The 17412-nt window shown below is 36.8% G+C and overlaps 1 protein-coding gene across 5 annotated transcripts in view; it reads right to left on the bottom strand.

Annotated features, from left to right (window-relative positions):
- LOC124141191 (serine/threonine-protein kinase MARK1-like) overlaps window positions 1-17412 on the bottom strand; it is a 267102-nt gene that overhangs the window by 55317 nt on the left and 194373 nt on the right. For all 5 annotated transcript variants that reach the window (XM_046509131.2, XM_046509137.2, XM_046509145.2 and 2 more), the window contains exon 4: window positions 5755-5813. In XM_046509131.2, coding sequence (XP_046365087.1) covers window positions 5755-5813 — 59 coding nt within the window. The remainder of the gene's footprint in view (window positions 1-5754; window positions 5814-17412) is intronic.

Here is a 17412-nt window from a genome sequence, read left to right as displayed (position 1 = left end):
TGGGACAGGTAAACCCAGGTGCTTGGGTCAGGTGGGTATTGAGTAGGACCTGGGTACCCACAGGACTACCCGGACCCGTGGTTAGTGATATATTGTGATATATTGTTCAATGACAAAAATGATCTTGAACTATATGGTTACACAACAAGTCACTTATGTTCACATTCCTTTCTGAATATGCAGCATTCATTCTGACTTTTATAGGTATGAATAAAGATAAAACTTCAGTCAACTTCAGTGTATGCATGACCAGATCGGTTACGTATATCTAAATATGTTTTGACAGGAGTACGGTCAAACGTTTCTCTTGAGACCTAGAGCGGGTACCTGGGTAGAGTCAGGTAATAGGGGGGTGGTTACCCAGGTAGTAAATTTGGACTCGTCCCAGTGCTATGTCACACCTATATCTACAGAGGAGTTATTATCATTTATTTCAACAGACTTGTAGCTGAGACATCTTGCTGTCAAGTCTGGCATATTTTACACCATAATAGAGTTGGTATTCAGTTGAATAAGAAATATGCAGACTCTTGAATGGGCTTTATGACTGACAAGCTCAAGCAAATTCAAAAGGACCTTTCACGGTTGAGTTTAAGCCCTCCTTCACCCTCCTCTATCCAAAGAAATGTCCAGTCAGTGTCACCCTATGCAACTGGCAGATGGACAGTTAGCTCTTGACCACTGGCCAACAATAGAGTCAAATCTGACCTTGAAAAAAACTTGGTCAAGAGAAATTGAGACATCAGCTTCTTTTCTCAAGACTGTGTGACCCTGGTTTAAGACCACTGACCTGTGGTCACCAGTGGTCAGTGGCTTGCTGGACACCAGCAGAACAATGTTCATGATGGAAAAAGATTCCCTTTTGTAGTTGATTGATTTTTTTCAATACAGATTTCCTTTTAATAAAGCACAAAAAAATAATTTATCAGATTTACATGCCAAATAGGGCTCAGTGGTTGTCGGTGTCAGTGAATTACTGTATAATTATCATAAGGTCACTATTGGTCAAACACTTATTTGACAGCTTGTCCATCAAGGCTAAATGTGACACAACTTGCTGACACAGCATGATTACAGTGGAAAATAATGTTTGTTTCATTTAACTTATCCACAATTTAAAAACATATTCAAATGACTCAACAATACTGATTCTTAATTATTCAATCACAAGTTTAACATTTAACTGTGTTTAAAAAAATAAATATTATCTACTGGCATAAATATCATTCAAATTCCAAATAATTTACACATTTTTCCCTTGTCATAAACTTCATCACACTTCGGCTTGATCTATTTCGTTTTATTACAATAACAATATTCAGACTCAACCCAACTAATTGCAAGAAATGTGAAAGAAAATATCAATTCTCTACACGGATCAGATGATTTGGCATTTTCTTCAATTTCTACCATGTTTGTGTCCACCTACATTTTAGCCTCCTCAAAAATACTGACCATTGTCCAGGGGGTCTTGCTCAGGTTAGCAGGTTGAATCAATATTTGACCAATTGTCCATCAACACAGGACTAAACTCATGCTAGGTATTTATCTCTGCGAAGGAGCAAGCAAATATATGATGCCAACCTGTATCTATTCATATGAATCCCTCAAAGTGTTCCCTGTTCAATGAACTTACCAAACATCTAGGTAAAAGCCTCAATATTTGGTGAACTTGTGACTTTGACAAATATAATTACAAGAATCTGGTTTAATGGTCAGTAAGTAATTGCCATCAATTTGTGTGGAGTCATTTTAAGGTCACTTTTCTCATAAAATTGGACTAATTTCAAATGTTTGCCAAATTGGCTTATAAATGGTCGAGTTTGTTTCTATGAGCAGAAATCATAATTATCAACATTTGTCAAATATCGTTTCGTCATGTTGTTATAAGTGATTATGATTTATTAAAAGGATTGACAATGATTTGATATTTATTGTTTTCATTGAAAGAAATATTTGAAAATAATTTTCTATGAATATGATGACTCCAATTAGTATTACAAAATGGCACAAATTAGACAGTTTTGTTGAACTTCTTAATCATATCAATATGAATAATGTTAAAAAAACTTCCATGTGTCACGAAATGAAGAATTATTTCTGATCAATAATTTCAGAACTCTCAAAAGGACATCTGTCAGTATCAACTTCTTAATGTTAGATATACTGCTATGATTTGGAAAAACACAGATTCATTAAAACACAACCCCGTACAAAGTTTCATCATAAAATTCATTACAAAGGTCAAGGTCATGGCAGCCATTATTTTGTCATCTGTCATTTCAAAAGATGTGAAGAAAATATGATAGTGCCAATCCGTGTATCAGCTCCCATGACCCCCATGAACATTTTCGCAAAACTAATATTGCCTTTCCCCTGCCTAATAGGAGTCACAGATGGTGTCCATAGACACAGTCAATATCTTTGATGTCAACGTTCCAAAAGAAAAAATGGTGCCCGTATTATGGGTTCTTGTCTCTGGCCTAACGTCTTGGTGGTATATTTTTCTTATGGGTCATCAAGGACACTGGGTTTTCCATCAACTTTCATTGAGAAAGCAAAATAATAAACAAATAGCAAAGAATTGCAAAACACCATTATGCTCAGATGCTGATCAAAGAGTATTATGAACACTTTTGTATGTATATGTCTGTGTGTATATGTTTCTGGAAGGTCTGAGATAAAAGTAAGAGGATTATGATGACAGATTGTTACACATTAGTGCTGTGATGATTTTCAATTTCAGGCCAAGAACAAAACTGGGTGAAGTAGTAAACATCCTATCTATTTCATCCTCATCATCATGACAATCATCCTCATTCTCATCATAATCATCATCATCATCATCTTCATCACTATCATCATCATCTTCCTCATCATCATGACAATCATCCTCATCATCATGACAATCCTCCTCCTCCTCCTCATCATCATCATGTCATCATCACAATCATCCTCCTCATCCTCCTCATCATTATCATTATGACAATCATCCTCATCCTCCTCATCATCATGACAATCATCCTCATCATCATCATGACAATCATACTCATCATCATCTTCCTCCTCCTTATCATCATCATTATGACAATCATCCTCCTCATCCTCCTCATCATCATCATGACAATCATCCTCCTCCTCATCATCATCATCATGACAATCATCCTCATTATCATCATGACAATCATCCTCCTCCTCATCATCATCATCATGACAATCATCCTCATTATCATCATGACAATCATCCTCATTATCATCATGACAATCATCCTCCTCCTCATCCTCATCATCATGACAATCATCCTCATTATCATCATGACAATCATCCTCATTATCATCATGACAATCATCCTCCTCCTCATCCTCATCATCATGACAATCATCCTCATTATCATCATGACAATCATCCTCCTCCTCATCATCATCATCATGACAATCATCCTCATTATCATCATGACAATCATCCTCATTATCATCATGACAATCATCCTCCTCCTCCTCCTCATCATCATCATGACAATCATCCTCCTCCTCATCATCATCATCATGACAATCATCCTCATTATCATCATGACAATCATCCTCCTCCTCATCATCATCATCATGACAATCATCCTCATTATCATCATGACAATCATCCTCATTATCATCATGACAATCATCCTCATCATCATCTTCCTCCTCCTCATCATCATCATGACAATCATCCTCATTATCATCATGACAATCATCCTCCTCCTCATCATCATCATCATGACAATCATCCTCCTCCTCATCATCATCATCATGACAATCATCCTCATTATCATCATGACAATCATCCTCCTCCTCATCATCATCATCATGACAATCATCCTCATTATCATCATGACAATCATCCTCATTATCATCATGACAATCATCCTCCTCCTCATCATGACAATCATCCTCATTATCATCATGACAATCATCCTCATTATCATCATGACAATCATCCTCCTCCTCATCATCATCATCATGACAATCATCCTCCTCCTCATCATCATCATCATGACAATCATCCTCATCATCATCCTCATCATCATGACAATCATCCTCATTATCATCATGACAATCATCCTCCTCCTCATCATCATCATCATGACAATCATCCTCATTATCATCATGACAATCATCCTCATTATCATCATGACAATCATCCTCCTCCTCCTCCTCATCATCATCATGACAATCATCCTCCTCCTCATCATCATCATCATGACAATCATCCTCATTATCATCATGACAATCATCCTCCTCCTCATCATGACAATCATCCTCATTATCATCATGACAATCATCCTCATTATCATCATGACAATCATCCTCATCATCATCTTCCTCCTCCTCATCATCATCATCATGACAATCATCCTCATTATCATCATGACAATCATCCTCATTATCATCATGACAATCATCCTCATCATCATCTTCCTCCTCCTCATCATCATCATGACAATCATCCTCATTATCATCATGACAATCATCCTCCTCCTCATCATGACAATCATCCTCATTATCATCATGACAATCATCCTCATTATCATCATGACAATCATCCTCATCATCATCTTCCTCCTCCTCATCATCATCATCATGACAATCATCCTCATTATCATCATGACAATCATCCTCATTATCATCATGACAATCATCCTCATCATCATCTTCCTCCTCCTCATCATCATCATGACAATCATCCTCATTATCATCATGACAATCATCCTCCTCCTCATCATGACAATCATCCTCATTATCATCATGACAATCATCCTCATTATCATCATGACAATCATCCTCATTATCATCATGACAATCATCCTCATTATCATCATGACAATCATCCTCATCCTCATCCTCATCATGACAATCATCCTCATCCTTATGACAATCATCCTCCTCATCATCATCATCATCATCCTCATCATCATCATCATCATTATGACAATCCTCTTCCTCTTCATCATCATCATATCATCACAATCATCCTCAACCTCATCATCATCATGACAATCATCCTCATCATCATCTTCCTCCTCCTCATCATCATCATGACAATCATCCTCATTATCATCATGACAATCATCCTCATCATCATCATGACAATCATCCTCATTATCATCATGACAATCATCCTCATTATCATCATGACAATCATCCTCATTATCATCATGACAATCATCCTCATTATCATCATGACAATCATCCTCCTCCTCATCATGACAATCATCCTCCTCCTCATCATGACAATCATCCTCATTATCATCATGACAATCATCCTCATTATCATCATGACAATCATCCTCATTATCATCATGACAATCATCCTCCTCCTCATCATGACAATCATCCTCATTATCATCATGACAATCATCCTCATTATCATCATGACAATCATCCTCATTATCATCATGACAATCATCCTCATTATCATCATGACAATCATCCTCCTCCTCATCATGACAATCATCCTCATTTTCATCATGACAATCATCCTCATCCTTATGACAATCATCCTCATCCTCATCCTCATCATCCTCATCATCATCATCCTCCTCCTCCTCCTCCTCATCATCCTCTTCATCATTATGACAATCCTCTTCCTCTTCATCATCATCATGTCATCATCACAATCATCCTCGTCCTCATCCTCATCATCATTGCTTATGTTCAATGCCTTGATGTGTCTAGTGCAATGTTACTTAGTGTATCATCTATTTAAGGTTCACTTACCACAAATTTTGATGTTTTTCTTCTTTTCGTCTAGCATGATGTTTTCCATCTTCAGGTCCCTGTAAGGAGGAAATGAAATATACATGAACATGTATGAAATACACATGAAATAAAGGATATCAGTAACATCAGAATATGATCAATGAATGAGTGAGTATGTTTGTTTTGCCACTTTCAGCAAAAATTTAACAATATCATGGGATGGACATCAGCAATAGATGTCACACATTATACCCATGTGGAATCACACCCAGGATTTCATTGTGAAGAGCAAGGATTTAACTACTCCCCTACCATATGATGGATGAATTACATGCAAGACTGACAACATGAAATATACAGGGAATAACAAACATACAGAATTTAAAAAGAAAAATAATATACAAAATCACAATAGGTAATGAAAATAAATTTAAGGGAAACAGACAGAGGAAGGTATTTACAATGAAAAAAGAAAATATGTCATGTTTATATGTCATATCAGGTAGATATCATCATATCCTGTGTGGATGTTTGTTTTGTGTTCGTGAATGGTGTGGATATGCTGGTTATATCAATATTAATACATTTCCATTACATATATTTTTTAATAAATGGCTGCAGAAAAAGAATTAATTCAAAGATAATATCACCAAGGTTAATTTATTAACTCAAACATAATATACATGTTACAATTTTCTCTTCATGTGGTAATGATTTAGACACTTGAAAAACACCATGTAAGCAGTTGGATCGGCTGTTAGTCACCAGCAAAGACTCTGAACTGCTGAGTAGACGATAGACATTGTTTATTGATTTATTAACACTGGCTATGAAAAAAAGCTTGGGCAGCGTGTCAGCAAACATTGGTCATTGTTTGCTCACTGATCTGACTAATGACAGCAACATTGAATGCCCAAACGTCTTTCACAGGTCTCTGAAATACGCCACATAAATTTGACCATAAATCTAAAAGCATTCATGTGCCAAAGTTAAAGCACAATTGTTAATCCAATCATTACCTTCAACTTCTTTCAAATTACAGTAGTTCAGTCTGCCTTAACAGTTATTGTACACAAGAACTGTGAAGTGTAACGGGGGAACTTGCAAGGAGACCATTTTTGTCCTTCACTCTTTATGTTAACCGTTGTTATTTTAATTGACATGTCGTATATTTCACTCAAATGACCGGAAGCTGATAAGATATTGATGTTTAAACTGACCAAGTCTATAGAAAGTGACCACTGGTCAGTTGCCTTGTATTCACAGGCCTTGACCCTTCACCTGACCCCTGTCTCATTGGAATTCCCTTACAAGAAGTTAGTTATTTGACTATGGCATGTATTAATGTAGTTTGGGAAAGACTCAGTTTAACAAAACTAACCAGCGGTTATAGTCCTATTGCAACTGTCGTTAGAAAACCATTATATTTCAGACTCATTTCAAGTATCATTTCAAAATGTAAATAAGACAGTGCTACTAACAGAGCCCTTTACAGAAAAGCTTACTTATAATTGCAAAAATTCCTTCGATGTGATGCCCACTCTACTGATATTCTTAGGTCATAACACTTAAATTTTGTATTGGTTCTTACCGTGATTATTACGTATATGTTAATTTACCAGTAGTTTACAGAATATTGTCACTGCATGAAACGTTTGCACAATAACTATCTTGTATCTGGTATCTACCCAGGTTCCATCAATAAAAATAGTGCATTATTATCAATATCACCATCCTAAAGTATTTCAATCCATGAATAATTCGTATCTCTTGTACTCGCCCCCAAGTTGGTGAATCTGTACAATAACAAATTATATTCCAATTTTCTTCAAGAGAGAGTATCGGCTAGTTTCCTTGCTAAATAAACCTCCGAACCTAAGGGGATGCAGATGCCTAAAGCCTATGCTTCCCCCAAACCCTCCCCCTCTCATTACTGGAGCAGGTGTGTTCTATACAGTGTCATGGAACTATACCCTCACCCCTACAGCACCACTACCCCCCCTCCCCCACATCTTACCATAATAAACTCAGGCCCTTATCAGATTGAACTGACACCACAGTTTGACAACACTCCACACACCAAGCTTAACATCCTCCTGCCCTCAACCCCTATCCCTCCATCCCCATCCCCCTATCCCCATCCCCAGCCATTTGGACATAATACTGTAACCTCTGTAAAAAAATGCCTGACAAACCTTTACAGTTGATAACCAAGAGGAAAACATGTATATAGTAAACATTGAAAGTTTATAGCTTTTCTGTTCAGAACTAGATTCATATGTGGCACATTGGACAAGTATGATGGAAGATGTTATTTCATGCCTATGTATGTCAATAACACTGCTATCAGAATAGAACAGAAATGTTACAATGTTCTCTGATATGACTGGTTTTGCATGTCTGCTTTGAGAAAACTGTGCTTACATCTTGTGTATACATATACACTGTTAATGTTTGTGTGGCTTGAAATGTGTGTTCAAATGTCCTTCATATCATACTGATGCCCACATATGTCAGCATCAGTACCACTCAATCTGACAATCATGCCCATATACACTGAAAGGAACATGCAGATTAACAGTCTGTAAAAGCTATGGCCAAAATGTGTAAAATAACATACATTTACTGGGTTAGGTACAGTAGTAACTGTTAAATATATATGGCTGAAGGATGCTGATATCATGTACATACAGAGAGATGTGTATGGTAGTGAGTAATAGAAAAGCTGGAACGATGTCGATATCATGTACAAATACACTGCCATGTACAGTGATGAATAATTGCTCTGTTGAAGGAGGTGAGGTGAGGTGAAATGGGGCTGAACGTCGCATTCACGATTATTGCACTTATACATGTGCATGCATATGTGCGAATGTGCGTGCGTGTGATGTGTGTGTGCGGCTGCTTGTACTAGTCTGGACTGATGCCGATTATATAGTGCTAGCCCACGGAAATACCATGCCGCAGTTTAACATGAATACCCCACTCAAACACAGTGTACTGACTCCGAGCCGACCAGTCCTTGTTTTAGCCCCTTATTGACAAGCACCAGGCAGGGTAACAACAAGTACCATCCTTTAACATCTTTCGGTATGACATGTACATATACACTGACATGTACGGTAATGTGTAGCTGCATTGGTTGAAGGCTGGGATATCATGTACACAGACACTGATATGTACGGTAATGAGTAATCGTTAACATTGAAGGATGTGGCTATCATGTACACATACACTGACATGTACGGTACTTGCCTGTGGATTACACCCTCTTCCTGGGCCAACACATGCTGTGACATTGTGTAACACTTGTGTAAGTTTGTTTATATGTAAAACCTATACAGACTCGGCCACAATGCAGACATTGTATCTCAGAGACCTTGGAACCAGCTCAGTTCATGTGATCATCAAACTCAAACAGTTTTTAATTATTGACATAAGCTTGAGAGGTTTTCTCTGCTATTTTTATATGGCATTTAAAAACCAAAGGATATAAAGGATATACGGTATCCAAATAATAATATCTTTGTTTCACTGCTAAATATTTTGCACAATATGCACTTTCTATGTTGATTATACCTGAGAATGACTTGCATTTATCTACTGACTTGCATTTGCATGGAATGGAAAGAAAGTGACAAGAATGATGGAAATATCTTCTACCTGTGCTACAGACATATGCCTGGACTAGTTCATACTTCTGACTTCGTATAATTTACATAATTTACATTCCAAAAGCATCACCAATAAATAAGAAATACAGTGTACAGATTGTCCTCAATGTCAAATGAGATCCAAGAGCACAGGTGAAACACAACAGACATTCACCTGTGTCGAAAACACCTGACAGGTGAAAACGAGGACAGGTAAAACATCAAAGCCTTAATCCATGTAGTTATGATTCTGTACAGGTACGGTATTCAGCTATAGCCTCAAGCAGTCTTTTGATTTTTGGCCCTCTGCAAACTTGACATTCTACTGATTGTGTTAGTCCCTGACATTCCTGGTAGGATAGAACACACTTCAAAGTTATATTAGGAACAGCAGTGAAGAATAAAAATGATTTATGTAACCCACGAAGGCGCAGATGGACATGATAAAATCAAACATCTTTACACATTCTTAGTAAAGCATGGTGATTGTACTAAGGACCTAAGCAAAGATTTGTACCGTCTTGTAAAATATCTTTATCAAGCGCATGTCGATTAAAAAAAAGAAATATTTAAAACTGTTTTATCTTCGAGTTTCATATGAACATAAACAGAATTATCTTTCAAATGAATCCCCATTTGTTGGTTTTATTCCATCAGATTTGGATTTCATAATTGAAAGTAAACCTGCATGGAAGGAATGTTATGTGTATATCAAAGACAATTTGGAGCCCATAGGACTAAACAATTCTCTTATCTACACATATTTCTATCCGGGAGAATCCAGTCTGTTAGCAATCGTTCCACATGAAGAAATAACTTACATATGTCCGTAAGAAAATATGCTAATCGAGAGCGGAGGTATTTATTTTCACAATGGATTTATTTAGACAAAAGTGTAAGTCATAAAAAACTAAGATAGCATCAAGATCCATGCATGGGGACATGGCACATTTAGGAAACGTGGGGGCTGTTTTTTCCTCTTTGCTGGTATATCATTCCATCCCTGAGATTAGGTTTCAAATTCCTAAAAAGACACAGATTTCTTGTTTTCATCTTTAGAAAAAGCAATGAAAAAAATCACAGGGAAACAATTGGATAAATACAGGCCAGTTGTAATAATATGCTATCAGAGCAATGATCTACAACACTGACAAATTGACTCCAAAGTCACTCTCTACATTTCACAAGGTTAATCAATTGGACATATGTACAAGCTGTTTTTGTTAAACTTGACTCTTTGGAGCCAATGTTTGTCATGAATTATCCGTATAAGTATTTCCAATAAGCTTAACACAGTCGGATTTATTTGCATGATTGAAATTAAACAAATATGACAGCTTACTGTTGTTCCATATCTGTTAACATACAACATACTATATTGCTTAAATATGAGAATATGTAGGTACACTTTCACATTAGGTAGCTCTGGGTAAATTAATGTCTTAATGGTTTAGGTTGATTCAGAACATATCAGATTCTTGATCCCAGTAGTTTTTGCACTCTGGATATTCATAAAAAGCAAGTCATCTGAGACATGTGTCCTCAGTGTCAGTCACATGACATAAGCAACAAACATAGCTCCGCCTCAGCACAATAAATGATCAACATAAATTCCCTAGGAGTCATGAACTGCCACAACACTTCTAATTCTATGATAATATCAGTGGTAGGCACACGGCTCTGTCAAAACAGGTAATAGGCTAGTCTGTCAATGGATGGTCTTGAGTCTGTCACGCCTGACAGCCTGCCTTAATGCCTGTCTGCTAGACACCTCTAAAATAAGGGCACCTTGTTTAAGTAATATTTTTGCAAATTGCGTAAATTTCATTAATTGTTTAAATCTAAATTTAATGTTGGGTTTTTTAAATGGTTTTGTATGGGGATTGACATGATATGTTGATAGAGGTTTTGGAAAGATGGAAAATACAGCCACGGGGGTGAATTGAAAGTTTAAATCATAATTGAATAAATGGAAAAATTAGAGGATGTGGAAATGGAGGAATGAGTGATTAGAGTAGGAGGAAGGAGGGAAAGAAAGTAGGGAAATAAAAGCATGATTGTCAGGTAAACTATTAATTAGATGAATTACTTGATAGATGAACGAATGCTAGAAGATGATGGATAGAAGGAGGGAAAAAGGAAGGTGAAGTGAAGAATGAATGCAGGAGGTGATAGAAAGAGGGAGGAAGGAAGAAGTGAAGAATGAATGATAGGAGGGGATAGACAGAAGTAGGGAAGAAGGTGAAGTGAAGAATGAATGATAGGAGGGAATAGACAGGAGGGAAGACAGTGAAGTGAAGAATGAATGATGGGAGGGGATAGATGGATGGAGGGAAGAAGGTGAAGTGAAGAATGAATGCAGGTGATAGAAAGAGAGAGGAAGTGAAGAATAAATGATAGGAGGGGATAGATAGAAGGAGGGAAGAAGGTGAAGTGAAGAATGAATGATAGGAGGGGATAGATAGAAGAGGGAAGAAGGTGAAGTGAAGAATGAATGATAGGAGGGAATAGACAGGAGGGAAGACAGTGAAGTGAAGAATGAATGATGGGAGGGGATAGATGGATGGAGGGAAGAAGGTGAAGTGAAGAATGAATGCAGGTGATAGAAAGAGAGAGGAAGTGAAGAATAAATGATAGGAGGGGATAGATAGAAGGAGGGAAGAAGGTGAAGTGAAGAATGAATGATAGGAGGGGATAGATAGAAGAGGGAAGAAGGTGAAGTGAAGAATGAATGATAGGAGGGAATAGACAGAAGGAGAGAAGATGGTAAAGTGAAGAATGAATGATAGGAGGGGATAGATGGATGGAGGGAAGAAGGTGAAGTGAAGAATGAATGATAGGAGGGGATAGATAGAAGAGGGAAGAAGGTGAAGTGAAGAATGAATGATAGGAGGGAATAGACAGAAGGAGGGAAGACGGTGAAGTGAAGAATGAATGATAGGAGGGGATAGATAGAAGAGGGAAGAAGGTGAAGTGAAGAATGAATGATAGGAGGGGATAGATAGAAGAGGGAAGAAGGTGAAGTGAAGAATGAATGATAGGAGGGAATAGACAGAAGGAGGGAAGACGGTAAAGTGAAGAATGAATGATAGGAGGGGATAGATGGATGGAGGGAAGAAGGTGAAGTGAAGAATGAATGATAGGAGGGGATAGATAGAAGAGGGAAGAAGGTGAAGTGAAGAATGAATGATAGGAGGGAATAGACAGAAGGAGGGAAGATGGTGAAGTGAAGAATGAATGATAGGAGGGGATAGATAGAAGAGGGAAGAAGGTGAAGTGAAGAATGAATGATAGGATGGGATAGATGGAAGGAGGGAAGAAGGTGAAGTGAAGAATGAATGATAGATGATAAAGAAGGAAGGAGGAAGTGAATGAATAGATAGACTGATAGACAGACAACAAAAAAACAATTAATTACGAAAAACAACAAACACATAAATCCTTCCAAAATGTGTCATAGCAAATGTCCCTGGAAAGAAATGTATGAGGTCATTGCATGTCAAGTGACATTAAGTCAGCCTAATCAATATCAGCTTGCCAGACTGACTTCAAGATAGCAGAGCACTGACTTTTCTCCACAATAACACCAGGCATCACAACTTTGTCAATGTAGCAGTACACACTTATACATTCACGGACTCTACATTCTGAAAACTCCTTGCTTTGAAATTCTTTAAACTGCCTGTCAGTTCACTTGTATGAAATCGTATTTTCAACACAACAGAAGTGTACTTAAAATCGAACCCATTTCAAGTATACATGGCTATTTGGGCGTCATACTTGACCACCCCAGACTCTTGTATGGCAGTGCAGTTGGAGAGATTAGCATTTAAATGAACCGACAACAATGTATCCCTATGCTAACAGCTTCGTAAATTTCTAAACAATGTTAACAGCCTCAGTGAGAAGGATTATTTTAGACATGCTCACCATCACCCGAGAATAAATTTGTTGTCAACAAATTCGTAATTTATAGGTTTGAACTCATTGAGGGTATTACCAAGTACATCTCTTACAATGTCGGGAAAGTTTGTATGTTAGGTTTACAGTCTGAACATTTTCAAGCTAAATTTGTTAAAAAGAAATAACTTTGACAACATGTCAACAAAATGTTCTATGTAGCTAAATTACTGATCTAGGGGAAAAAGTAGAAGTGATTAAAACAAGAGTGTTAATTTTTCCTCCACATAAACCCAGTCTCTAGGTTCAAAAGTCTGAGAAAACAAGATTTTATGACCGGAAATAGACAAATGTCTATTTCAAAGATGTTGATTTTGACAAAAACGCCCAAATGTACCCACTGGTAACCAACAGATGGATTTGTCATAAACTGTCATGGTTGACAGATCCTAAACATGGTGCACCAAGAACCGTGTTCAAGACTTTAGGATTGAAATCTACCACAATTTAATGCACGGTTTGGTGGAAAGATTAATCATTTTTTTATCATCTCTGTCACCTTCATGGTGAAACGTAATCCCTCATGTGGAACAGCAGTATTCAACTTGGCATGATATAATTATAAGCATTGGAATTCCTACAGAAACTTTTTTCAATGTATGACAGTTGGTCTATATGGCCTGGTTGGAAACACGTGGAAGGCGCTGAGACAACAAATTACTCAACATTAACATCTTCATAAATCATGGCAACGTGTACATTTCTTCTGGCACTGGTTTGCAGATGCCACAAAATATATTCAGAATCATAAATACCCCAATTATTGCGACTTGAACAAATAGAAGTTCATGTAAATCTATTTATCAAAGTCATATTCTTGTTATAAGATCTTAACGTGTTCAAATTTTTTTTTAAATGTGGTTTAAAAAGGGTCATTAATGTGTCTGGTGAAAGATAGTTCAAACAGAGTTACTTCCCTTACACCTTTATCTGCATGTAAAACGCAAGTGAATAGTATGCATTATAAAGGGCATTTCAGCAAGTTATTATGTTGTATTTTTACAATGCAAACTTAATCTTTTCATATTGCTTTCCCATGATAGAGTCCATGACAGAGGTGTAAACTAATACAAGGATTTCCTCAAATTTATAAACTATATAGATGTTTAACATAGGGAATTGAGCAGAAAGTGAATGAACACATTCAACCATATTATGCCTGTATAGTGTTATACTATTTAAAGCACACAGGTTTGTTTGGTCAGGCTCGCTGACTTGGTTGATGCATTTCATTGCGTGCCAATTGCGTGTCAATACTCATGATGTCAGTCACTGGATTGTCTGGCCCAGACTCGATTATTTACACACCGCCGTCATATAGCTGGAATATTGCTGAGTGCAGCATTAAACAACAAACAAACAAACAGACTAGTGAATGACATCAGAATGTAATGATAAGCATGGCATTTTCCATACCATACATATTTGTTTATCTTTAACATCATATATTCATTCTAAGAATGTATTCACACACAAATATTTTAAATATTTAACTTTCCATTTAGTTATAACAATTCATTTTACAATCTTATAGCCTTTATTCATCATGTCATTGGAAGAAACTATTTTTAAACTGTTGACAAAAACACTCCATACAAAAACAACAGGAGACAATCTTCTTACATTTGAAGTCTCACATTCAGCTAGTTCAAGGTTCGTATCAACTCTGACAATTTCGTGTCAAAATCAATTAGCATAACAGCTTTCAAAGTCAGCTACTCTATAGCTAGCTTCAAATAATGCCCTTGTTTCACTATAACAGACAGAAAAGCAAGAAATCAGTGTTAGCTGAGACCAGACATAAAATCCCCTGAGTCAGCGATTTATTAGTCGCTGATTATCCCGTAATGACGATCTTGGCTCTATCCAAATGACCCATCTTGCTACCTGCCACCAGTCTGGGCATAGAGTTACCTGCCCTTGTCTAAGGCCCCTACCTGCATTAAGGGGTAAACACATTCGTAACCTTTCAGTATCAAATTTCATGGGAGGACCAGTCATGTGCAAGAGTTTTAAATCTGCGTAAGGGTTTTTCATATTGCATGATGTTTAAGTCAAGGAAAGGTTGACCCGAAACATTCGTGATTTGCTTCAGTGTGAAACCGACACCAGCAATTTAAAGAAGTTGCTTTTGCTATTATAGACAGAGTAGTGAACCATACTAGCTGTACTAGCACTTGATATTCCTGGGTAAATTCAACACATACCAATTTTCACAGTATTTTACAAACTCAATGTTTGTGCTTTGACCCACGATGTGTTTGTTTTCTTGTTGTTCAGCATTACTGATATTAGCATCTAATAAATAGCACTTAATGGCCTACAAGAAGGACGTCATTAGTTTTCTTGATATAAACAGATGACTGAAAGATACCATATTTTTTATCAATAGAGACAAACATGTGATAGGTAAACAGGGATGAGTGTGTGAATGTCATTAAACCATGCCTTCCTTAGTTTTGCATCACCAGCAATAGTAGACATAGAACCTATATCACATGTAAGAAAAGAACTAGTACATTGCAGGTGTTGAGGTTGTAAGTTTCAATTGAAGTGTCTGGTTCAAGCTGAGATTCATGGAGACTGTCTTGGTTTTCTTTGATCTGAAGTCAGATAACTGATACATCTTGGATGTGTTGCATATGGGTCATCTTAATTTCAGTGTCTTGTTAAGTTTGAAAAACTTTAGCTTTAATTCAGTATAGTCCAGTTCATTTCTGTGTCTTCCCAGTTTCTTAATACTTCAATTACATTGCAGTATAGTCATGTTCATTTCTGTGTCTTCCCAGTTTCTAAATACTTCAATTACATGCAGTATAGTCCTGTTCATTTCTGTGTCTTCCCAGTTTCTAAATACTTCAATTACATTGCATATAGCCCTGTTCATTTCTGTGTCTTCCCACTTTCTTAATACATTACATTTCAAAACTGTTTTGTTCATTTCTGTGTCTTGTTAGTTTCATAACACTGCAATTACATTTCAGTGTAGTCTTGTTAGTTTCATAATACTTCAAGTACATTTCAGTATAATCTTGTTAGTTTTATAATACTTCAAGTACATTTCACTACAGTGTCTTGTTGGTTTCATAATACTTCAAGTACATTTCAGTATAGTGTCTTGTTAGTTCCATAATACTTCAAGTACATTTCACTACAGTGTCTTGTTGGTTTCATAATACTTCAAGTACATTTCACTACAGTGTCTTGTTAGTTCCATAATACTTCAAGTACATTTCAGTACAGTGTCATGTTAGTTTCATAATACTTCAAGTACATTTCAGTATAGTGTCTTGTTAGTTCCATAATACTTCAAGTACATTTCAGTACAGTGTCTTGTTAGTTTCATAATACTTCAAGTACATTTCAGTAGTCTTGTTAGTTTCATAATACTTTCAGTTACATTTTGGTCATATCTTGGAAATCATGAAATTGTGTCTCATGTAATAAGAATGTTGCATGACTCAGAAGCTAAGGCAAAGTAGCCTTTATATTAATCAACAAGAGATCTCTTCAAAGAGAAACAGGTCATATTAATTTCATACTTTGACTTCTCATATGTAAACTGTGACATACTTTGACTTTGATCCACAAGTAATCTTGAAGTTTTAACAAACTATGATGTATTACCATGAATATATTAAGAGAAAGGTCTTTAGTTCACCCAGCCACCATAAGCCACCAATGACACAGCTGATTGCTGATGTAGGAGTGTTAAACTAGGATTGTTTGAAATGGACAACACCAGAAAGTTGTTGATTTCATTCACAAGACGTAAGTGGTACGTAAAGGGAACCTGGCCCTTCTCGGTGACAGTCACAGGTAACAGATATTCCATTGGTCTAGTGACACATAGCAAATGAATGATAATTGACAAGCCTGTTTTTTAATGCACCCAGTAGTGTCATCCAAACTTTGGACCCATCAGGAAACAATTAACAACCTTGGGCAATAATTATTATCCATATCTCTTCTGGTTTTCATGAATGAAGGCTATCAGAGCCTGGTGTAGAGAAACACTTGTCGACTCTGTGAGTGATGGCTGGAATATACGAGAAACGGAAGC

Source organism: Haliotis rufescens, unplaced genomic scaffold (assembly GCF_023055435.1).
Source record: "Haliotis rufescens isolate VD_foot unplaced genomic scaffold, xgHalRufe1.0.p SCAF_2, whole genome shotgun sequence".
NCBI classification, from domain to species: Eukaryota; Metazoa; Mollusca; class Gastropoda; order Lepetellida; family Haliotidae; genus Haliotis; species Haliotis rufescens.
This window is presented reverse-complemented; position numbering and strand designations above follow the sequence as displayed.